Source organism: Oncorhynchus gorbuscha, linkage group LG09 (assembly GCF_021184085.1).
Source record: "Oncorhynchus gorbuscha isolate QuinsamMale2020 ecotype Even-year linkage group LG09, OgorEven_v1.0, whole genome shotgun sequence".
Taxonomy (NCBI): domain Eukaryota; kingdom Metazoa; phylum Chordata; class Actinopteri; order Salmoniformes; family Salmonidae; genus Oncorhynchus; species Oncorhynchus gorbuscha.
In genome coordinates, this window is record NC_060181.1 from 93869499 (window position 1) to 93893973 (window position 24475).

The 24475-nt window shown below is 43.2% G+C and overlaps 1 protein-coding gene across 2 annotated transcripts in view; it reads right to left on the minus strand.

Annotated features, from left to right (window-relative positions):
• Positions 1 to 20038, minus strand: part of LOC124044278 (syntaxin-binding protein 5-like) — a 233068-nt gene extending 213030 nt beyond the window's left edge. For both annotated transcript variants that reach the window (XM_046363921.1, XM_046363920.1), the window contains exons 1-2: positions 19117 to 20038; positions 2594 to 2691 (exon numbers count right to left, since the gene is read on the minus strand). In XM_046363921.1, coding sequence (XP_046219877.1) covers positions 2594 to 2691; positions 19117 to 19272 — 254 coding nt within the window. In that variant the 5' untranslated portion in view covers positions 19273 to 20038. The remainder of the gene's footprint in view (positions 1 to 2593; positions 2692 to 19116) is intronic.
• Positions 20039 to 24475: the final 4437 nt, after the last annotated feature.

Below are 24475 nucleotides of genomic sequence, written 5' to 3' on the forward strand. Positions count from 1 at the left end.
AATTTAGAGTTTGGAGTTATTGGACTTTTCCCGGTCCCTAAAGGAAACTATTGCATTCATTCTATCAATGTATTCTGGTGAAGTATTCTGGCACTACTTTACTGTTTTCTGGCGTAACAAGTTATGAAGAGACGCTGTGTGTATATAACTTGAGTTGACAACAAAAAAAATGTCTTTTACAACATTTTGTAAATTATAATATGGTCTACCAAATGTTGGGAAATGATCAGCAAGAGGTTGTCTAAAGTAAGGGAGAAAGTAGCCAATTGTTTATACTGTCCATTAAGGAGTATAAGCATAATGAATTGTTACGGAGGGTTGAACATGCGCAGGTAGTCTACATCATCAAACAACACTAATGACATGTTAAGCTGAGCCTGCGCAGACTGAGAGAAACAACACTAATGACATGTTAAGCTGAGCCTGCGCAGACTTAGAGAAACAACACTAATGACATGTTAAGCTGAGCCTGCGCAGACTGAGAGAAACAACACTAATGACATGTTAAGCTGAGCCTGCGCAGACTGAGAGAAACAACACTAATGACATGTTAAACTGAGCCTGCGCAGACAGAGAAACAACACTAATGACATGTTAAGCTGAGCCTGCGCAGACTGAGAGAAACAACACTAATGACATGTTAAGCTGAGCCTGCGCAGACTGAGAGAAACAACACTAATGACATGTTAAACTGAGCCTGCGCAGACTGAGAGAAACAACACTAATGACATGTTAAACTGAGCCTGCGCAGACTGAGAGAAACAACAATGAAAGGGATGAGATGTTTACATGCCACAGTATCCCATCTAAGATCAGCATTTCCCATCTTATCAGGGTTTATCATATGGGGGGGGGGGGTTGGGTAGTAAACGGGATATGATATGATGTTTATATGAGTCAACTCAGTAACAGAATAAATCAAATCAAATGTAATTATATAGCCATTCTTACATCAGCTGATCTTCCAAAGTGCTGTACAGAAACCCAGACTAAAACCCCAAACAGCAAGCAAATGCAGGTGTAGAATACTTGAGTATTCCCCCAAAGAAACAGGATGTGGGTGGGCATGTAAACAATGGTACGCTGGTATAATAACAGGATGTGGGTGGGCATGTAAACAATGGTACGCTGGTATAATAACAGGATGTGGGTGGGCATGTAAACAATGGTACGCTGGTATAATAACAGGATGTGGGTGGGCATGTAAACAATGGTACGCTGGTATAATAACAGGATGTGGGTGGGCATGTAAACAATGGTACGCTGGTATAATAACAGGATGTGGGTGGGCATGTAAACAATGGTACGCTGGTATAATAACAGGATGTGGGTGGGCATGTAAACAATGGTACGCTGGTATAATAACAGGATGTGGGTGGGCATGTAAACAATGGCACGCTGGTATAATAACAGGATGTGGGTGGGCATGTAAACAATGGTACGCTGGTATAATAACAGGATGTGGGTGGGCATGTAAACAATGGTACGCTGGTATAATAACAGGATGTGGGTGGGCATGTAAACAATGGTACGCTGGTATAATAACAGGATGTGGGTGGGCATGTAAACAATGGCACGCTGGTATAATAACAGGATGTGGGTGGGCATGTAAACAATGGTACGCTGGTATAATAACAGGATGTGGGTGGGCATGTAAACAATGGTACGCTGGTATAATAACAGGATGTGGGTGGGCATGTAAACAATGGTACGCTGGTATAATAACAGGATGTGGGTGGGCATGTAAACAATGGTACGCTGGTATAATAACAGGATGTGGGTGGGCATGTAAACAATGGTACGCTGGTATAATAACAGGATGTTGGTGGGCATGTAAACCAAAGGTGAGTGAAGCACTGGAATGGAACCACTGCTGAAATAGAATAGAAAAACATACCATCTAACTATGTATAGGCAATGCCATAGAAACAACGTACTACACAAACTGTAACTTAAATGAGGTGAACTATGACGTTCTACTGTGTGTACAACCTCTGAATCACTAACCAACAGAATGCCACTGTTTCAATGTAGCCCCACCCTGCAGTGCTAGCTACGCTGCTAGGTAGCTCCCGTCTGTGTGGTCCCTCTCTCCCATTCCTCCGTCCTGTTTTCATTCATCTTTATCGATCCTTAGGTATCAATCCAACCTGTCCTTTTCGTTTGAGAGCTCATTCCTTACCGGCGTGGTAGACATGTGCTTCTATACCAATCTACCTATTCTGCTAGCATATTGTCCATCCAGCCCAGCGTTGACCAGCTCTCTATGCCAAGGCGCGCGTCTCTCTCTCTCTCTCTCTCTCTCTCTCTCTCTCTCTCTCTCTCTCTCTCTCTCTCTCTCTCTCTCTCTCTCTCTCTCTCTCTCTCTCTCTCTCTCTCTCTCTCTCTCTCTCTCTCTCTCTCTCTCTCTCTCTCTCTCTCTCTCTCTCTCTTATATATATGAGGAAAAAGTATAAACTCCTACCTGGGGGAGCAGGAAGGCTCAGGTACCTCCTGGGAGCACTCTGGCAAAAAGACAGGTTTGACTCCGCGATATGACAGCCATGACAACAGCGGAGGAGAGGAGGGATGAAGAGAGTAGAGGAAAGGATACATGCGTATGCCTCCTGTTCTGGAGCCGATGGCGAGGAGCTTCTGGACGGGGTCGAATGCCAGGCAGGTGGGTTGGTAGGGGAAGCCGTGGCGTACCGTCTGGAATGGAAAACAAACAATACCATTAACATTCACATTCAATACACAGTTTCAAAGTATATAAAAGGTGTTATTGAGTAGGAATCTGTATGCAGGAAACCTTTCTTTTTCAAGTCAAATTACTTACTTATAGTAGACTGTTCATCAGAGACAAAAATGCACAGGCACACACACAGACAAATAGACACAGGCACACACACAGACAAATAGACACAGGCACACACAGACAAATAGACACAGGCACACACACAGACAAATAGACACAGGCACTCACACAGACAAATAGACACAGGCACACACACAGACAAATATGCACAGACACGTAGAAACAGGCACTCACACAGACAAATAGACACAGACACATACAGACAAATAGACACAGGCACTCACACAGACAAATAGACACAGGCACAACACACAGACAAATAGACACCTAAACATAGTCTGAAATATGAGCAATGATTCCAGGAGCACGAGGTCATTGAGACTTTGTTCTTTATTGACATGACAGGCCAAAAAAGGTCAAATAAAATATGAAGATCCATGACAGATCAGAAATTGTAAAAAATAATGTAAAAAAGGGGCTTCTAGAATGGATTAAAAAGAGAATCCACACTATGAAGGGGCTTCTAGAATGGACTAACATCAAGAGAATCCACACTATGAAGGGGCTTCTAGAATGGATTAACATCAAGAGAATCCACACTATGGTTCTCTCCATGGTGCTGAAATATTCAGCGGCTCTTTCCACAGTAAACTTAGACAAACGTTAAAATCTGCACGGACGCTGTCCACTAGAAGTGGTGCTGAAATCCACTGCCCGGGGCCTACAGTCACTGCCCAGAATCTATACTGATAATATAGTCACTGCCCAGAATCTATACTGATAATATAGTCGCTGCACAGAATCTATACTAATAATCATACCAGCACTGGCCATAATCTATATAATCTATATATAATCTACATGTTACTTACTGACCTCCCAGGAGACCCAGACAGCTTGCTACAGTAAACGTTGGTATAACTATTTCAAATGTCTTTATATTTTTAGAACTTTTGTGTTTACTGTAAAAACATGTATTGTATATTTCCCTTTTGTGTATTATCTATTTCACTTACAATGGCAATGTAAACATATGTTCCCCATGCCAATAATGACCATAACTTGAATTTAAATGCAATTGAATTGAGAGATACAGAGACAGAAACACAGAGACAGAGAGACGCAGACATAGAGATAGAGAGAGAGAGACAGAGACGACAGACATAGAGACAGAAAGAGACAGAGAGAGACAGAGACGCAGACATAGAGATAGAGAGAGAGAGAGGGAGAGATAGAGAGACGTAGACAGAGATAGAGACAGAGAGAGATAGAGAGAGAGACGCAGACATAGAGATAGAGACAGAGAGAGAGAGAGAGACAGAGAGAGAGAGAGATAGAGACAGAGAGAGAGAGAGAGACAGAGAGAGAGAGAGAGACGCAGACATAGAGATAGAGACAGAGAGAGAGATACAGATGCCAGAACCGGACAAGAACCTGACACCCTCACTACACAGGGGTACAAACACTTGCCTGCAGGTGACAGCATTCCCTCCCCCATTTGCTCCCTAGGCACAAATATGACAACATAACCAACATAAACAGGTCACAACTCCTGCAGCTCTGTCACACGCTGGGTATGTACATAGTCAATGGTAGGCTTCGAGGGGACTCCTATGGTAGGTACACCTATAGCTCATCTCTTGGCAGTAGTACTGTAGACTACTTTATCACCGACCTCAACCCAGTGTTCACAGTCAGCCCACTGACACCCCTATCAGACCACAGATAAATCACAGTCTACTTGAACAGAGCAATACTCAATCATGAGGCATCAAAGCCAAAGGAACTGAGTAACTGTCAGGACCCGGTTACGAACCCGGGTCTCCGGAGTGAGAAACAGTCACTTAACCAACTGAGCCACGAATAGTTGGCAGAACCCAGAAGATGAGGCAGACACAGCAGTACTTGAGACGGTGTATTTAATGAAGTAAAAAGTGAAGTTCTTCAGGAAAACATGTAACTCCACAACCTCAAAAGGAATTCCACAAAGGTAATCCTCCAAGACAAAAAGGTAAATCCACAAGGTGGAAGGTATAGCACAAAAAGCCTCAAAAGATACTCAAAAACAAACAAACAAGAACAAAAAACAGAATTCCACAAGAGAGTCCACCGGGATCAACAAGAGTTCACAGAGTACTAGGGCTGGGTGCTAACATACAAACACAGAGCAAAGGACTGAGGAAAACAAAGGGTTTAAATACAATCAGGGGAAACGAGGCACAGGTGCAAATAATAATGGGGATCAAGGGAAAACAAAAGGTCAAAAGGCACAATGGGAGCATCTAGTGACCAAAAACCGGAACAACCCTGGCCAAATCCTGACAAGTAACATTAAGAAATGTTACAGATGGAAGGAATGCAGTTTGGAAACCTACCAAAAAACAATGAAGCAACAACAAATTCAATCCCTTTTAGACAATTTCCTAAGTAAAACGTTCCACTGTAATAGTGAAGGTGTGAATTTGGCAGTAGAAAATCTTAACAGTATATTTGACTTCTCATCTTCCCTATCAAATCGAAAAATCTCAAATAGAAAATGAACAACAATTACAAATTATTTGAGGAAGAATGCAAAAATCTAAGAAAGAAATTGAGAAACCTGTCCAACCAAAAACATAGAGACCCAGGAAACCTGAGTCTACGCCTTCACTATGGTGAATCACTAAAACAATACAGAAATACACTACGGAAAAAGAAGGAACAGCACGTCAGAAATCAGCTCAATGTAATTGAAGAATCCATAGACTCTAACCACTTCTGGAAAAATTGGAAAAACACTAAACAAACAACACAAAGAATTATCTATCCAAAATGGAGATGTATGGGAAAACCACTTCTCCAATCTTTTTGGCTCTATAACAAAGAACAAAGAGCAAAAACATATACAGGATCAAATACAGATCTTAGAATCAACTATTAAAGACGACCAGAACCCACTGGATTCTCCAATTACCTTGAATGAAAACAAATGCTTGTTTTGCTATGGTTGAAAAGCATATTTTGAAAATCTGAGATGACAGTGTTGTTAACAAAAGGCTAAGCTTGAGAGCTAGCATATTTATTTTATTTAATTTGCGATTTTCATGAATAGTTATCGTTGCGTTATGGTAATGAGCTTGAGGCTGTATTCACGATCCCAGATCCGGGATGGCTAGTATCAAGAGGTTTTAATGAAATGATCACATATACAGACGACAAATTCCAATTGGCTATACTAAAACTCTTTAACATCAACCTTAGCCCTGGCATCTTCCCCAATATTTGGAACCAAGGACTGATCACCCCAATCCACAAAAGTGGAGACACATTTGACCCCAATGACTACCGTGGAATATGCGTCAATAGCAACCTTGGGAAAATCCTCTGCTTTATCATTAACAGCAGACTTGTACATTTCCTCAATGAAAACAATGTACTGAGCAAATGTCAAATTGGCTTTTCACCAAATTACCATACAATAGAATGTATTCACCCTGCACACCCTAATTGACAACCAAACAAACCAAGCTTTGTTGATTTCAAAAAAGCCTTTGACTCAATTTGGCATGAGGGTCTGCTATACAAATTGATGGAAAGTGGTGTTGGGGGTAAAACATACGACATTCTAAAATCCATGTACACAAGCAACAAGTGTGCGGTTAAAATTGGCAAAAAACACACATTTCTTCCCACAGGGCCGTGAGACAGGGATGCAGCTTAAGCCCCACCCTCTTCAACATATATATATATATGAATTGGCGCAGGCACTAGAAAGGTCTGCAGCACCTGGCCTCACCCTACTAGAATCCGAAGTCAAATCTCTACTGTTTGCTGATGATCTGGTGCTTCTGTCACCAACCAAGTAGGGCCTACAGCAGCACCTAGATCTTCTGCACAGATTCTGCCAGACCTGTCCAGTCGCCAGGACCACAAATACAAATTCCATCAAGAAAACATTGCCCTAGAGCACACACAAAACTATACATACCTTGGCCTAAACATCAGCGCCACAGGTAACTTCCACAAAGCTGTGAACGATCAGCATCTAAATCTAAATCTGTTTATAGAGAACCTGTTTATAGTTAACCTGTCTATAGTGAACCTGTCTATGGTGAACCTGTCTATGGTGAACCTGTCTATAGTGAACCTGTCTATAGTGAACCTGTTTATAGTGAACCTGTTATAGTGAACCTGTTTATAGATAACCTGTTTATAGTGAACCTGTTTATAGTGAACCTGTCTATAGTGAACCTGTCTATAGTGAACCTGTCTATAGTGAACCTGTTTATAGTGAACCTGTTTATAGTGAACCTGTTTATAGTGAACCTGTTTATAGTGAACCTGTTTATAGTGAACCTGTTTATAGTGAACCTGTCTATAGTGAACCTGTCTATAGTGAACCTATCTATAGTGAACCTGTCTATAGTGAACCTGTTTATAGTGAACCTGTTTATAGTGAACCTGTTTATAGTGAACCTGTTTATACTAACTCTGTCTATAGTGAACCTGTCTATAGTGAACCTTTTTATAGTGAACCTGTTTATAGTGAACCTGTTTATAGTGAATCTGTTTATAGTAACTCTGTCTATAGTGAACCTGTCTATAGTGAACCTGTCTATAGTGAACCTGTCTATAGTGAACCTGTCTATAGTGAACCTGAACTCTGTCTATAGTGAACCTGTCTATAGTGAACCTGTCTATAGTGAACCTGTCTATAGTGAACCTGTCTATAGTGAACCTGTTTATAGTGAACCTGTTTATACTAACTCTGTTTATAGTGAACCTGTTTATAGTGAACCTGTCTATAGTGAACCTGTCTATAGTGAACCTGTCTATAGTGAACCTGTCTATAGTGAACCTGTCTATAGTGAGCCTGTCTATAGTGAACCTGTCTATAGTGAATCTATTTAAAGTGAACCTGATTATAGTGAACCTGTTTATAGTGAACCTGTTTATAGATAACCTGTTTATAGTGAACCTGTCTATAGTGAAACTGTTTATACTAAATATGTTTATAGTGAACCTGTTTATAGTGAACCTGTTTATAGTGAACCTGTCTATAGTGAACCTGTTTATACTAAATCTGTTTATAGTGAACCTGTTTAAAGTGAACCTGTTTAAAGTGAACCTATTTAAAGTGAACCTGTCTATAGTGAACCTGTTTATAGTGAACGTGTCTATAGTGAACCTGTTTAAAGTGAATATATTTAAAGTGAACCTGTTTATAGTGAACCTGTTTATAGTGAACCTGTTTATAGTGAACCTGTTTAAAGTGAACCTGTTTAAAGTGAATCTGTTTATAGTGAACCTGTTTATAGTGAACCTGTTTATAGTGAACCTGTCTAAAGTGAATCTATTTAAAGTGAACCTGTCTATAGTGAACCTGTTTATAGTGAACCTGTTTATAGTGAACCTGTCTATAGTGAACCTGTCTATAGTGAACCTGTCTATAGTGAACCTGTTTATAGTGAACCTGTTTATAGTGAACCTGTTTATAGTGAACCTGTTTATAGTGAACCTGTTTATAGTGAACCTGTTTATAGTGAACTTGTCTATAGTGAACCTGTTTAAAGTGAATCTATTTCAAGTGAACCTGTCTATAGTGAACCTGTTTATAGTGAACCTATTTATAGTGAACCTGTTTATAGAGAACCTTTTTATAGTGAACCTGTTTATAGTGAACCTGTTTATAGAGAACCTATTTATAGTGAACCTGTCTATAGTGAACCTGTCTATAGTGAACCTGTTTATAGTGAACCTATTTATAGTGAACCTGTCTATAGTGAACCTGTCTATAGTGAACCTGTTTATAGTGAACCTGTTTATAGTGAACCTGTTTATAGTGAACCTGTCTATAGTGAACCTGTTTATTAAAGTTAACCTGTTCAGTCAGAATCTGTTCAGTCTGACAGTAACAGAACTGTTCACACCTCATCACTGGCATTTAGTGACACATCTCTCTCAAAAGACAGAAAAGAGAGAGACAGCACACATGTGTTTTCTTCCCAAACAATCATTATTTTTCTACAATATAGAGGAAAAGAAAATAACTCCTGAGTAAGGAAGTGAGTAAATGTCTGGAACCTCTGTGGTGTAACACCATAAACCACCCAGTCTAGAACCTCTGTGGTGTAACACCGTAAACCACCCAGTCTAGAACCTCTGTGGTGTATAAACCACCCAGTAGAACCTCTGTGATGTAACACCATAAACCACCCAGTCTAGAACCTCTGTGATGTAACACCATAAACCACCCAGTCTAGAACCTCTGTGATGTAACACCATAAACCACCCAGTCTAGAACCTCTGTGATGTAACACCATAAACCACACAGTCTAGAACCACTGTGATGTAACACCATAAACCACCCAGTAGAACTCTGTGATGTACCGTAAAACAGTCTAGAACCACTGTGATGTAACACCATAAACCACCCAGTCTAGAACCTCTGTGGTGTAAACCATAAACCACCCAGTCTAAAACCTCTGTGATGAACACCATAAACCACCCAGTCTAGAACCTCTGTGATGTAACACCATAAACCACCCAGTCTAAAACCTCTGTGATGTAACACCATAAACCACCCAGTCTAGAACCTCTGTGATGTAACACCATAAACCACACAGTCTAGAACCACTGTGATGTAACACCATAAACCACCCAGTCTAGAACCTCTGTGATGTAACACCATAAACCACCCAGTCTAGAACCTCTGTGATGTAACACCATAAACCACCCAGTCTAGAACCTCTGTGATGTAACACCATAAACCACCCAGTCTAGAACCTCTGTGATGTAACACCATAAACCACCCAGTGAACCTCTGTGATTATAAACCACCCAGTCTAAAACCTCTGTGATGTAACACCATAAACCACCCAGTCTAGAACCTCTGTGATGTAACACCATAAACCACACAGTCTAGAACCACTGTGATGTAACACCATAAACCACCCAGTCTAGAACCTCTGTGATGTAACACCATAAACCACCCAGTCTAGAACCTCTGTGATGTAACACCATAAACCACCCAGTCTAGAACCTCTGTGATGTAACACCATAAACCACCCAGTCTAGAACCTCTGTGATGTAACACCATAAACCACCCAGTCTAGAACTCTGTGATGTAACACCATAAACCACCCAGTCTAGAACCTCTGTGATGTAACACCATAAACCACCCAGTCTAGAACCTCTGTGATGTAACACCATAAACCACCCAGTCTAGAACCTCTGTGATGTAACACCATAAACCACCCAGTCTAGAACTCTGTGATGTAACACCATAAACCACCCAGTCTAGAACCTCTGTGATGTAACACCATAAACCACCCAGTCTAGAACCTCTGTGATGTAACACCATAAACCACCCAGTAGAACCTGTGATGTATAAACCACACAGTCTAGAACTCTGTGATGTAACACCATAAACCACACAGTCTAGAACTCTGTGATGTTATAAACCACACAGTCTAGAACCACTGTGATGTAACACCATAAACCACACAGTCTAGAACCACTGTGATGTAACACCATAAACCACACAGTCTAGAACCACTGTGATGTAAACCATAAACCACACAGTCTAAAACCTCTGTGATGTAACACCAACAACCACACAGTCTAGAACCTCTGTGATGTAACACCATAAACCACACAGTCTAGAACCTCTGTGATGTAACACCAACAACCACAGTCTAGAACCTCTGTGATAACACCAACAACCACCCAGTCTAGAACCTCTGTGATTAACACCAACAACCACCCAGTCTAGAACCTCTGTGATGTAACACCAACAACCACCCAGTCTAGAACCTGTGATGTAACACCAACAACCACCCAGTCTAGAACCTCTGTGATGTAACACCATAAACCACCCAGTCTAGAACCTCTGTGATGTAACACCATAAACCACCCAGTCTAGAACCTCTGTGATGTAACACCATAAACCACCCAGTCTAGAACCTCTGTGATGTAACACCATAAACCACCCAGTCTAGAACCTCTGTGATGTAACACCATAAACCACCCAGTCTAGAACCTCTGTGATGTAACACCATAAACCACCCAGTCTAGAACCTCTGTGATGTTAAACCACCCAGTCTAGAACCTCTGTGGTGTAACACCATAAACCACCCAGTCTAGAACCTCTGTGATGTAACACCATAAACCACCCAGTCTAGAACCTCTGTGATGTAACACCATAAACCACACAGTCTAGAACCTCTGTGATGTAACACCATAAACCACACAGTCTAGAACCTCTGTGATGTAAAACCATAAACCACACAGTCTAGAACCTCTGTGATGTAACACCATAAACCACACAGTCTAGAACCTCTGTGATGTAACACCATAAACCACACAGTCTAGAACCACTGTGATGTAACACCATAAACCACACAGTCTAGAACCACTGTGATGTAACACCATAAACCACACAGTCTAGAACCACTGTGATGTAACACCATAAACCACACAGTCTAGAACCACTGTGATGTAACACCATAAATCACCCAGTCTAGAACCTCTGTGATGTAACACCAACAACCACACAGTCTAGAACCTCTGTGATGTAACACCATAAACCACACAGTCTAGAACCTCTGTGATGTAACACCAACAACCACCCAGTCTAGAACCTCTGTGATGTAACACCAACAACCACCCAGTCTAGAACCTCTGTGATGTAACACCAACAACCACCCAGTCTAGAACCTCTGTGATGTAACACCATAAAACCACCCAGTCTAAAGAACCTCTGTGATGTAACACCATAAACCACCCAGTCTAGAACCTCTGTGATGTAACACCATAAACCACCCAGTCTAGAACCTCTGTGATGTAACACCATAAACCACCCAGTCTAGAACCTCTGTGATGTAACACCATAAACCACCCAGTCTAGAACCTCTGTGATGTAACACCATAAACCACCCAGTCTAGAACCTCTGTGATGTAACACCATAAACCACCCAGTCTAGAACCTCTGTGATGTAACACCATAAACCACCCAGTCTAGAACCTCTGTGATGTAACACCATAAACCACCCAGTCTAGAACCTCTGTGATGTAACACCATAAACCACCCAGTCTAGAACCTCTGTGATGTAACACCATAAACCACCCAGTCTAGAACCTCTGTGATGTAACACCATAAACCACCCAGTCTAGAACCTCTGTGATGTAACACCATAAACCACCCAGTCTAGAACCTCTGTGATGTAACACCATAAACCACCCAGTCTAGAACCTCTGTGATGTAACACCATAAACCACCCAGTCTAGAACCTCTGTGATGTAACACCATAAAACCACCCAGTCTAGAACCTCTGTGATGTAACACCATAAACCACCCAGTCTAGAACCTCTGTGATGTAACACCATAAACCACCCAGTCTAGAACCTCTGTGATGTAACACCATAAACCACCCAGTCTAGAACCTCTGTGATGTAACACCATAAACCACCCAGTCTAGAACCTCTGTGATGTAACACCATAAACCACCCAGTCTAGAACCTCTGTGATGTAACACCATAAACCACCCAGTCTAGAACCTCTGTGATGTAACACCATAAACCACCCAGTCTAGAACCTCTGTGATGTAACACCATAAACCACCCAGTCTAGAACCTCTGTGATGTAACACCATAAACCACCCAGTCTAGAACCTCTGTGATGTAACACCATAAACCACCCAGTCTAGAACCTCTGTGATGTAACACCATAAACCACCCAGTCTAGAACCTCTGTGATGTAACACCAACAACCACCCAGTCTAGAACCTCTGTGATGTAACACCATAAACCACCCAGTCTAGAACCTCTGTGATGTAACACCATAAACCACCCAGTCTAGGACCTCTGTGATGTAACACCATAAACCACCCAGTCTAGAACCTCTGTGATGTAACACCATAAACCACCCAGTCTAGAACCTCTGTGATGTAACACCATAAACCACCCAGTCTAGAACCTCTGTGATGTAACACCATAAACCACACAGTCTGGAACCTCTAAAATGAAACAACCATTAAACACATAGTAGAAAACTATCTTGTGAACATTCCTCAGGGCTTAATGAAAGACTAAAAGGCTGGGAGACAGCCTTTCATTCAGCAAATGGGAAAAAATCTTTATAGGTGTGTGTGTGTGTGTTCTTCAAGATTCTTCTGAACTGACCTCCAGGACTCTTCCACAGTCATTACCCCAGGGAAGGTGTGCTGCCTCTGAGGGAGGATTTCCCCTGCACACCGCCTCATTCATTCCCCTCTTACACGCCATTCATATATTTATTTCCCCACACTACTGTTGACCATATAACCGCTGTAGGCAAATGGCCACTGACATTTGATTGTGTAAATAAATAAAAATGTCCTAAATGAAGAAATACATTTTTTTTAAACTTAACCAGCACTTGCACTTCATCCATGTCAATAGTTGATGCACTATTTATCAAGTGTCGGTGCTCATGTTTGCTGCACCTTGTGGGTTGATATGCATCCGATGCGTATTCTAAAGGAGATGCCCGGCAAAGTTCTCTAGCGGGTACTGATTGGCTGAAAGGACAGAGGCGGTACTAGCTTTAAAAGGGAAAGAAATACAAATATGAACGCCATTTCATTGGAGCTTTAAAAATGCAAAACACGATAATAGCTCTATCTGTTATTGGTGGAACAACTTTCCAATAGCGTGCTTCTCAGCTCATGTTACCGCACGCCTTTACCGTCTGTCCCTGTGGACCTGGTATGGTGAGAGAGGTGTGACAGCACCACAGGTGACAGAGCTGCAGTGTTTGGCCTGAAAGGCCTCACGCAACCAGAGGCGTCACTACCGAGCCCCATGTGAGACCAGAGGCGTCACTACCGAGCCCCATATGAGACCAGAGGCGTCACTACCGAGCCCCATATGAGACCAGAGGCGTCACTACTGAGCCCCATGAGACCAGAGGCGTCACTACCGAGCCCCATGAGACCAGAGGCATCACTACCGAGCCCTATGAGACCAGAGGCGTCACTACCGAGCCCTATGAGACCAGAGGCATCACTACCGAGCCCCATATGAGACCAGAGGCGTCACTACCGAGCCCCATGAGACCAGAGGCATCACTACCGAGCCCCATGAGACCAGAGGCATCACTACCGAGCTCTATGAGACCAGAGGCATCACTACCGAGCCCCATGAGACCAGAGGCGTCACTACCGAGCCCCATGAGACCAGAGGCGTCACTACCGAGCCCCATGAGACCAGAGGCATGACTACCGAGCCCCATGAGACCAGAGACGTCACTACCGAGCCCCATATGAGACCAGAGGCATCACTACCGAGCCCCATGAGACCAGAGACGTCACTACCGAGCCCCATATGAGACCAGAGGCATCACTACCGAGCCCCATATGAGACCAGAGGCGTCACTACCGAGCCCCATGAGACCAGAGGCGTCACTACCGAGCCCCATGAGACCAGAGGCATCACTACCGAGCCCCATGAGACCAGAGGCATCACTACCGAGCCCTATGAGACCAGAGGCGTCACTACCGAGCCCTATGAGACCAGAGGCGTCACTACCGAGCCCCATGAGACCAGAGGCGTCACTACCGAGCCCCATGAGACCAGAGGCATCACTACCGAGCCCCATATGAGACCAGAGGCGTCACTACCGAGCCCCCTATAGGAACCATTTAAAATTCCTTAAATCAAGAAAACCAGACAGCACAATATTTTTTTTATGTTTCATTGATGGATCGCCAGGGGCACACTCAAACATAATTTACAAAAAAAGCAGGCCGTAGGCATGACCAGGGATGTTCTCTTGAGAAGGGTGTGAATTGGATATTTGTCCTGTCAAAATGTAACAAGTACATTTAGGTGTCGGGGAGAACGTATGTAAAACATATATTTTATTGAGGAGTGAGTGATTTAAAAGTAAAAGTCGGCAGAAATATAAATAGTAAAGTAAAGTACAGATCATCCCCATAAAACTACTTAAGTAGTACTTTAAAGTATTTTTACTTAAGTACTTCACACCACTGGAAATTCTAATAAGTACAGGCCACCGTCAGAATGTATCATATCTACAGGGCCTTGCCTTGTCCAACACATGATTCTTTCCGGAACTTTCTCCAGTGTCAGTCCTCATATGCTCCCTTCAGCATCCTTCACCTCTGCTTGGCAGTCAACTGCCTGCACCTCCTTAAACTAAACTACCCCCCCCCCCCCCCCAATACTTTTCCCTCTGCTTGAGCTACTATGTTATTGTACTAACGGTCTTTGCTCGCTCCTCCGTTAATTATTTAAGGTGGGATCCAAAATTCCCCTCTCTTCAGGGCAAGTCAGCTCCAAATACAGCAGCTGGGCTGCAATGGGCGGGGCTTATTTCTATAAATAGTGCCACGACAATCACATCAGCCCAACAGCACCACCGGATCTCTCTGCTCGCCCGCTCACTTTTATGGGATATATAGGTATGTCATAGATTCTCCGACACTAGAGCACCGCCTGTGGAAGAGGGAGGAGAGGGAAAATAACCCCTTACCTCCAAGCCTTGGCCTGACGGTAATAATATTGCTAGGCTAACCCCCCTCCATACCTTGGCCTGACGGTAATAATACTGCTAGGCTAACCCCCCTCCATACCTTGGCCTGACGGTAATAATACTGCTAGGCCAACCCCCCTCCATACCTTGGCCTGACGGTAATAATACTGCTAGGCTAACCCCCCTCCATACCTTGGCCTGACGGTAATAATACTGCTAGGCTAACCCCCCTCCATACCTTGGCCTGACGGTAATAATACTGCTTGGCTAACTCCCCTCCATACCTTGGCCTGACGGTAATAATACTGCTAGGCTAACCCCCCTCCATGCCTTGGCCTGACGGTAATAATACTGCTAGGCTAACTCCCCTCCATACCTTGGCCTGACGGTAATAATACTGCTAGGCTAACCCCCCTCCATGCCTTGGCCTGACGGTAATAATACTGCTAGGCTAACTCCCCTCCATACCTTGGCCTGACGGTAATAATACTGCTAGGCTAACTCCCCTACATGCCTTGGCCTGACGGTAATAATACTGCTAGGGTAACTCCCCTCCATGCCTTGGCCTGACGGTAATAATACTGCTAGGCTAACTCCCCTCCATGCCTTGGCCTGACGGTAATAATACTGCTAGGCTAACTCCCCTCCATGCCTTGGCCTGACGGTAATAATACTGCTAGGCTAACTCCCCTCCATGCCTTGGCCTGACGGTAATACTGCTAGGCTAACTCCCCTCCATGCCTTGGCCTGCGGTGATACTACTGCTAGGCTAACTCCCCTCCATGCCTTGGCCTGCGGTGATAATACTGCTAGGCTAACTCCCCTCCATGCCTTGGCCTGCGGTGATAATACTGCTAGGCTAACTCCCCTCCATACCTTGGCCAGACGGTAATAATACTGCTAGGCTAACCCCCCTCCATACCTTGGCCTGACGGTAATAATACTGCTAGGCTAACTCCCCTCCATGCCTTGGCCTGACGGTAATAATACTGCTAGCCTAACTCCCCTCCATACCTTGGCCTGACGGTAATAATACTGCTAGGCTAACTCCCCTCCATGCCTTGGCCTGACGGTAATAATACTGCTAGGCTAACTCCCCTCCGTGCCTTGGCCTGACGGTAATAATACTGCTAGGCTAACTCCCCTCCATGCCTTGGCCTGACGGTAATAATACTGCTAGGCTAACTCCCCTCCGTGCCTTGGCCTGACGGTAATAATACTGCTAGGCTAACTCCCCTCCGTGCCTTGGCCTGACAGTAATAATACTGCTAGGCTAACTCCCCTCCGTGCCTTGGCCTGACGGTAATAATACTGCTAGGCTAACTCCCCTCCATGCCTTGGCCTGCGGTGATAATACTGCTAGGCTAACTCCCCTCCATACCTTGGCAAGACGGTAATAATACTGCTAGGCTAACCCCCATCCATACCTTGGCCTGCGGTGATAATACTGCTAGGCTAACTCCCCTCCATACCTTGGCCAGACGGTAATAATACTGCTAGGCTAACTCTCCTCCATACCTTGGCCTGACGGTAATAATTGAGCTAGGCTAACTCCCCTGCATACCTTGGCCTGACGGTGATAATAGCGTTGGGAAACCTAACCCCCTCCCCTCCAAACCATGGCCTGACGGTGAAAATTGAGCTAGGCTAACTCCCGTACATACCATGGCATGGCGACGATAATACCTCTAGGAAACCTAACCCCCTCCAGACCATGGCCTGACGGTGATCAGTCAATGAGCAGCCAGCTGTGCACAAATACAACCACCCGTGGTGCCATTGTTTTGAGGGCACATTTCTTTTCCCATGAGGCCCCTCATTATTAGCCAGATAATTCTAATTTTGTGCAAAAAAAATAAAAAAGTTACATCTGGCAGTCCACCCCTGTGATAAGACACAGCATAGTACATACAGGCCTACACCACTGAACATCTAGTGTCATGTGAGAGAGCCTGTGTCTTGGCCACATTCCTATCTAAGTGCTGAAAAGTTGTATCCCTCTATTATTAGATTAAGCACACAACAAAATACCAACCAGACTGAGTTATGTGGTCCAGTCAGACACTGAGTCCAGGAGTGGAGGTTATGATATAAACCAGACAGTGTGTCTTGGAGTGGAGGTTATGATATACTGTAGACAGCGTGTCTTGGAGTGGAGGTTATGATATACTGTAGACAGCGTGTCTAGGAGTGGAGGTTATGATATACTGTAGACAGAATGTCTAGGAGTGGAGGTTATGATATACTGTAGACAGCGTGTCTAGGAGTGGAGGTTATGATATACTGTAGACAGAATGTCTAGGAGTGGAGGTCTAGATATACTGTAGACAGCGTGTCTAGGAGTGGAGGTTATGATATACTGTAGACAGCGTGTCTAGGAGTGGAGGTTATGATATACTGTAGACAGCGTGTCTAGGAGTGGAGGTTATGATATACTGTAGACAGCGTGTCTAGGAGTGGAGGTCTAGATATACTGTAGACAGCGTGTCTAGGAGTGGAGGTTATGATATACTGTAGACAGCGTGTCTAGGAGTGGAGGTCTAGATATACTGTAGACAGCGTGTCTAGGAGTGGAGGTTATGATATACTGTAGACAGCGTGTCTAGGAGTGGAGGTCTAGATATACTGTAGACAGCGTGTCTAGGAGTGGAGGTCTAGATATACTGTAGACAGCGTGTCTAGGAGTGGAGGTCTAGATATACTGTAGACAGCGTGTCTAGGAGTGGAGGTCTAGATATACTGTAGACAGCGTGTCTAGGAGTGGAGGTTATGATATACTGTAGACAGCGTGTCTAGGAGTGGAGGTTATGATATACTGTAGACAGCGTGTCTAGGAGTGGAGGTTATGATATACTGTAGACAGCGTGTCTAGGAGTGGAGGTTATGATATACTGTAGACAGCGTGTCTAGGAGTGGAGGTTAGATATACTGTAGACAGCGTGTCTAGGAGTGGAGGTCTAGATATACTGTAGACAGCGTGTCTAGGAGTGGAGGTCTAGATATACTGTAGACAGCGTGTCTAGGAGTGGAGGTCTAGATATACTGTAGACAGCGTGTCTAGGAGTGGAGGTCTAGATATACTGTAGACAGCGTGTCTAGGAGTGGAGGTCTAGATATACTGTAGACAGCGTGTCTAGGAGTGGAGGTCTAGATATACTGTAGACAGCGTGTCTAGGAGTGGAGGTTATGATATACTGTAGACAGCGTGTCTAGGAGTGGAGGTCTAGATATACTGTAGACAGCGTGTCTAGGAGTGGAGGTCTAGATAAACTGTAGACAGCGTGTCTAGGAGTGGAGGTTATGATATACTGTTGACAGCGTGTCTAGGAGTGGAGGGCTAGACGCAGGCAGAGTGTCTAGGAGTGGAGGGATAGACGCAGGCAGAGTGTCTAAGATGAGAAGCTCTGAAGCAGGCAGAATGTCTAAGATGAGATGCTCAGATGCTGGTAACTGGTTTAAAATGAGAACCTTTGACTGAGTAGCATCCAGAAGACCTGGCAACATGGCAGTCAATCTACGTAATCTGCTAGGTTCTGTTGGCCACTCGATTCCACACAACAAACATATAACCTACTCCATCCCAAAAAAAGCAATGCAGGAGCGGGCCTGTGTTAAAACATTTCACTACCACTGTTGGTCTACCGATACGGTAACCGTTAGTCAGCATGCATTCATCTGGCCCTTGTAACAATGCTGAATGGGAAGGATAGGCTTTTAGCTTGGATGGTTTTATACACCATCATCGGTCCATTTAAGAAATATGACAGGGGGAAACTAGGCACACACACACACACACACTACTCACCTTGCATATGTGAAAGTTTTCCGAGAGTAGCGTCTCCTGGACATTGATATTCTGTGGAGTGGGCGGGGTACAGGCTGCACTGCTGCATGACGGGGACGCGACAGCCCCCTGAGAGGAGGAAGACAGGCCATCCAGTACCTTCCGAAACTTCTTCATCTTCCTTTAGTTTTACTGAGAAATAAGAACGTCTATATCAAAATATTCTAGCAACCGAATCAAGAGTTGTAATTATTTTCAAAGGTTAAGATGAGGCGAGTATGTTTGGTGTTTTTGAGGGTTGGCAGGCGTCGCTTCCTGTAGCCGCTCTCTCGCTCTCTCTCTCTCCTTCGCTCTCCTTTTTAAGTGCAATTCAAAAAGTCCTGGAGGGACCTCATCGTGCACTTAGGCTTCCGTCCACAAAATTGTTTATCTTGGTTTGTTGGGGATGCTTATTGGTAAAAGAGACTAGCCAATTACTAATGGAGGTCTATTGCGCACCAGAGTATGCCACAGTAAGGATTTCACCTAAGACACTTCATGTTTCTTTAGCCTGCTAAAACCGCATTACAATAAAGCATGATAAAGCAAAAGACAAACTAAACAATGTAAATCAATTAACTGCAACAATTATGAGCGACTAACTATACAGATAACCAGCTAACTGATCAAACAGTTACCAATAGACTACCTAAACAATGCTTCAAACAAAAATCGCACTGTTTTGGCAGAATGGAGAGTGAGGCAGATCTACGCAGAGAGACAATGCAGCTCGCTTCCACTCTCTTGGCATCAAAACTCGAAAATAAAGTCAACCATCGTGCGAACCAAGAAGAGGAACAGGTAAACGAGAGTGGAATCAGGTCAAATGAAGTCGTCAAGACGATTTTGTCGCGTTTGTTGACAGCCCCTCTCCTCCCAGCCTTGATTCCCTGCAGTCGAGCCCTGTCCGTGGTACTGGAAAACTTTACTCTGGCCCCGCCTCTTGGTTTCCATCATCTCCCCGCCCTTGCTCGCAAGCGATTGGATTACGGTTCTCAGCCAATACGTACGGAATGGTATGTTGAATAAAAGCAACCGGGAAATAATAAACTTCGCCTGCTGGTTTGTGGAACCGCCCTATTTTAAAAACGTGGGTTTGTGTGAATAGCCTATTCATATTATCAGGCTTCCACACATGGGGAAACCAAACTTGACTCTCAGTAAATGTGGATGGGGAAAGCACTAAGGTGGCAGCCTAAGGTTGTTGCTTGTTTAGCAATACGAGAAGTCCTTTAATTCAGCCTTATGCTGACGGAACAGGATCCGGAGCCTCTCAGTTTTGGACGCATGCCTTCCGGAACCTATGCCCGTTTGCCCGGATCCGGTAGCATACATCTAATAAACAATACTTTTCGACTGTTTGCAACGTAATAAATCCAACAATAGAGATCAGAAGATCAGAGAGAGATCTTCACCCTGGAGTGATATTCTGTGAATTAATTCGGGCGCTGGCACCGGAGATTGTTTGCGTAACTTTGTAGGTTTTGAGACCAAGGTGTGCCCGTTTCTGTGGTGAGAGAGAGACAAACGTGTGTGTGCACGTATCTCTCTCCATCTCTCTGCGCTCTGATAGACATAAAAGCCTGCCACTTCCCATCTCTCCGGTGTTGCACTGCATAATTTATTTTAAAGTATCTAATATGCACATTAGTCTTATTTTTCCCCTTAGGCCTCTAGAATTGTACTGTTATGGTAAGATATGCCACATTATTTGTGGTTGCATTTCTGACACGTTTTGGCAGTGGCCTGCCTTTCTGAATTCTGGCCTAGTGGGCAGGCAGGACCGCATCTGCAGTTTGATAAGAACAGACAGGCAATAGCCCATCCACTTAACACACAAAATCCAAAACCAACTGAAATCTGTTTGTGAACATCGAAATGGACATGTTTTGACAACGAAACTCATTTCATCAAACTGTTGAGGAGAGAGGAGAGAGGAATGAGAGAGGAAGTGGGGTATGATGAGATATTCTGTAAGGTAACATGTCAGCCTATTAATTATTCAAAATCAATTACACTATAATTGTAGCCTATTTCTGTAGGCAAAAAAAAAGAAGAAAATGTTGCCTGTTCTGGTTTATATTTAGGTTGCAGGGAGATTCTGGGAATGTTTTCCTGTGAAGTTTTATTTATGCTCTGGGAAAGGAAGATACAGGTTGTTTGGAGGTTTACTTCCTTAAAACTTTCACTGCATGTTTCAACATTTCTTTTTTTACTCTAAGCACAGAGAGGAACAAATGGAAATTAATTTCCATAGTCCATAATCATACAAAAAACATACATTTTCTATTGTGAAACAGCATCAGTGAGATTTGAACCTATAATCTTATGTACTCTAGCCATGGAATTAGTCCACTGAAGTTTTACGCACATAAAGCTGTTCATTTTAGTCTATTCAAACAAATTAAAATAAAATAAAACACCATTTTAATTGGTCACATACACATATTTAGCAGATGTTATTGCGGTGGTGTAACAGAATGCTTGTTTTCCTAGCTCCAACAGTGCAGTAGTATCTAACTAAATGCTTGTGTTCCTAGCTCCAACAGTGCAGTAGTATCTAACTAAATGCTTGTGTTCCTAGCTCCAACAGTGCAGTAATATCTAACTAAATGCTTGTGTTCCTAGCTCCAACAGTGCAGTAGTATCTAACTAAATGCTTGTGTTCCTAGCTCCAACAGTGCAGTAGTATCTAACTAAATGCTTGTGTTCCTAGCTCCAACAGTGCAGTAGTATCTAACTAAATGCTTGTGTTCCTAGCTCCAACAGTGCAGTAGTATCTAACTAAATGCTTGTGTTCCTAGCTCCAACAGTGCAGTAGTATCTAACTAAATGCTTGTGTTCCTAGCTCCAACAGTGCAGTAATATCTAACTAAATGCTTGTGTTCCTAGCTCCAACAGTGCAGTAGTATCTAACTAAATGCTTGTGTTCCTAGCTCCAACACTGCAGTAGTATCTAACTAAATGCTTGTGTTCCTAGCTCCAACAATGCAGTAGTATCTAACTAAATGCTTGTGTTCCTAGCTCCAACAGTGCAGTAGTATCTAACTAAATGCTTGTGTTCCTAGCTCCAACAGTGCAGTAGTATCTAACTAAATGCTTTGTTTCTAGCTCCAACAGTGCAGTAGTATCTAACTAAATGCTTGTGTTCCTAGCTCCAACAGTGTAGTAGTATCTAACTAAATGCTTGTGTTCCTAGCTCCAACAGTGCAGTAGTATCTAACTAAATGCTTGTGTTCCTAGCTCCAACAGGTGCAGTAGTATCTAACTAAATGCTTTGTTTCTAGCTCCAACAGAGCAGTAGTATCTAACTAAATGCTTGTGTTCCTAGCTCCAACAGTAATATCTAACTAAATGCTAGTGTTCCTAGCTCCAACAGTAGTATCTAACTAAATGCTAGTGTTTCTAGCTCCAACAGTAGTATCTAACTAAATGCTTGTGTTCCTAGCTCCAACAATGCAGTAGTATCTAACTAAATGCTTGTGTTGCCTAGCTCCACAGTGCAGTAGTATCTAACTAAATGCTTGTGTTCCTAGCTCCAACAGTGCAGTAGTATCTAACTAAATGCTTGTGTTCCTAGCTCCAACACAGTAGTATCTAACTAAATGCTAGCTGTGTTCCTAGCTCCAACAGTGCAGTATCTAACTAACTAAATGCTTGTGTTCCTAGCTCCAACACAGTAGTATCTAACTAAATGCTTGTGTTCCTAGCTCCCACAGTAGTATCTAACTAAATGCTTGTGTTCCTAGCTCCAACAGTGCAGTAGTATCTAACTAAATGCTTGTGTTCCTAGCTCCAACAGTGCAGTAGTATCTAACTAAATGCTTGTGTTCCTAGCTCCAACAGTGCAGTAGTATCTAACTAAATGCTTGTGTTCCTAGCTCCAACAGTGCAGTAGTATCTAACTAAATGCTTGTGTTCCTAGCTCCAACAGTGCAGTAGTATCTAACTAAATGCTTGTGTTCCTAGCTCCAACAGTAGTATCTAACTAAATGCTTGTGTTCCTAGCTCCAACAGTGCAGTAGTATCTAACTAAATGCTTGTGTTCCTAGCTCAGTAGTATCTAACTAAATGCTTGTGTTCCTAGCTCCAACAGTAGTATGCTTGTGTTCTAACTAAATGCTAAATGTGTTCCTAGCTCCAACAGTGCAGTAGTATCTAACTAAATGCTTGTGTTCCTAGCTCCTAAACAGTGCAGTAGTATCTAACTAAATGCTTGTGTTCTAACTAAAGCTCTAGCTCAACAACAGTGCAGTAGTATCTAACTAAATGCTTGTGTTCCTAGCTCCAACAGTGCAGTAGTATCTAACTAAATGCTTGTGTTTCCTAGCTCCAACAGTGCAGTAGTATCTAACTAAATGCTTGTGTTCCTAGCTCCAACAGTGCAGTAGTATCTAACTAAATGCTTGTGTTCCTAGCTCCAACAGTGCAGTAGTATCTAACTAAATGCTTGTGTTCTAGCTCCAACAGTAGTAGTATCTAACTAAATGCTTGTGTTCCTAGCTCCAACAGTGCAGTAGTATCTAACTAAATGCTTGTGTTCCTAGCTCCAACAGTGCAGTAGTATCTAACTAAATGCTTGTGTTCCTAGCTCCAACAGTGCAGTAGTATCTAACTAAATGCTTGTGTTCCTAGCTCCAACAGTGCAGTAGTATCTAACTAAATGCTTGTGTTCCTAGCTCCAACAGTGCAGTAGTATCTAACATGCTTGTGTTCCTGCAGTAGTATCTAACTAAATGCTTGTGTTTCTAGCTCCAACAGTGCAGTAGTATCTAACTAAATGCTTGTGTTCCTAGCTCCAACAGTTCCTAGCAGTAGTATCTAACTAAATGCTTGTGTTCCTAGCTCCAACAGTGCAGTAGTATCTAACTAAATGCTTGTGTTCCTAGCTCCAACAGTGCAGTATCTAACTAAATGCTTGTGTTCCTAGCTCCAACAGTAGTATCTAACTAAATGCTTGTGTTTCCTAGCTCCAAAGTGCAGTAGTATCTAACTAAATGCTTGTGTTCCTAGCTCCAACAGTGCAGTAGTATCTAACTAAATGCTTGTGTTCCTAGCTCCAACAGTGCAGTAGTATCTAACTAAATGCTTGTGTTCCTAGCTCCAACAGTGCAGGCAGTAGTATCTAACTAAATGCTTGTGTTCCTAGCTCCAACAGTGCAGTAGTATCTAACTAAATGCTTGTGTTCCTAGCTCCAACAGTGCAGTAGTATCTAACTAAATGCTTGTGTTCCTAGCTCCAACAGTGCAGTAGTATCTAACTAAATGCTTGTGTTCCTAGCTCCAACAGTGCAGTAGTATCTAACTAAATGCTTGTGTTCCTAGCTCCAACAGTGCAGTA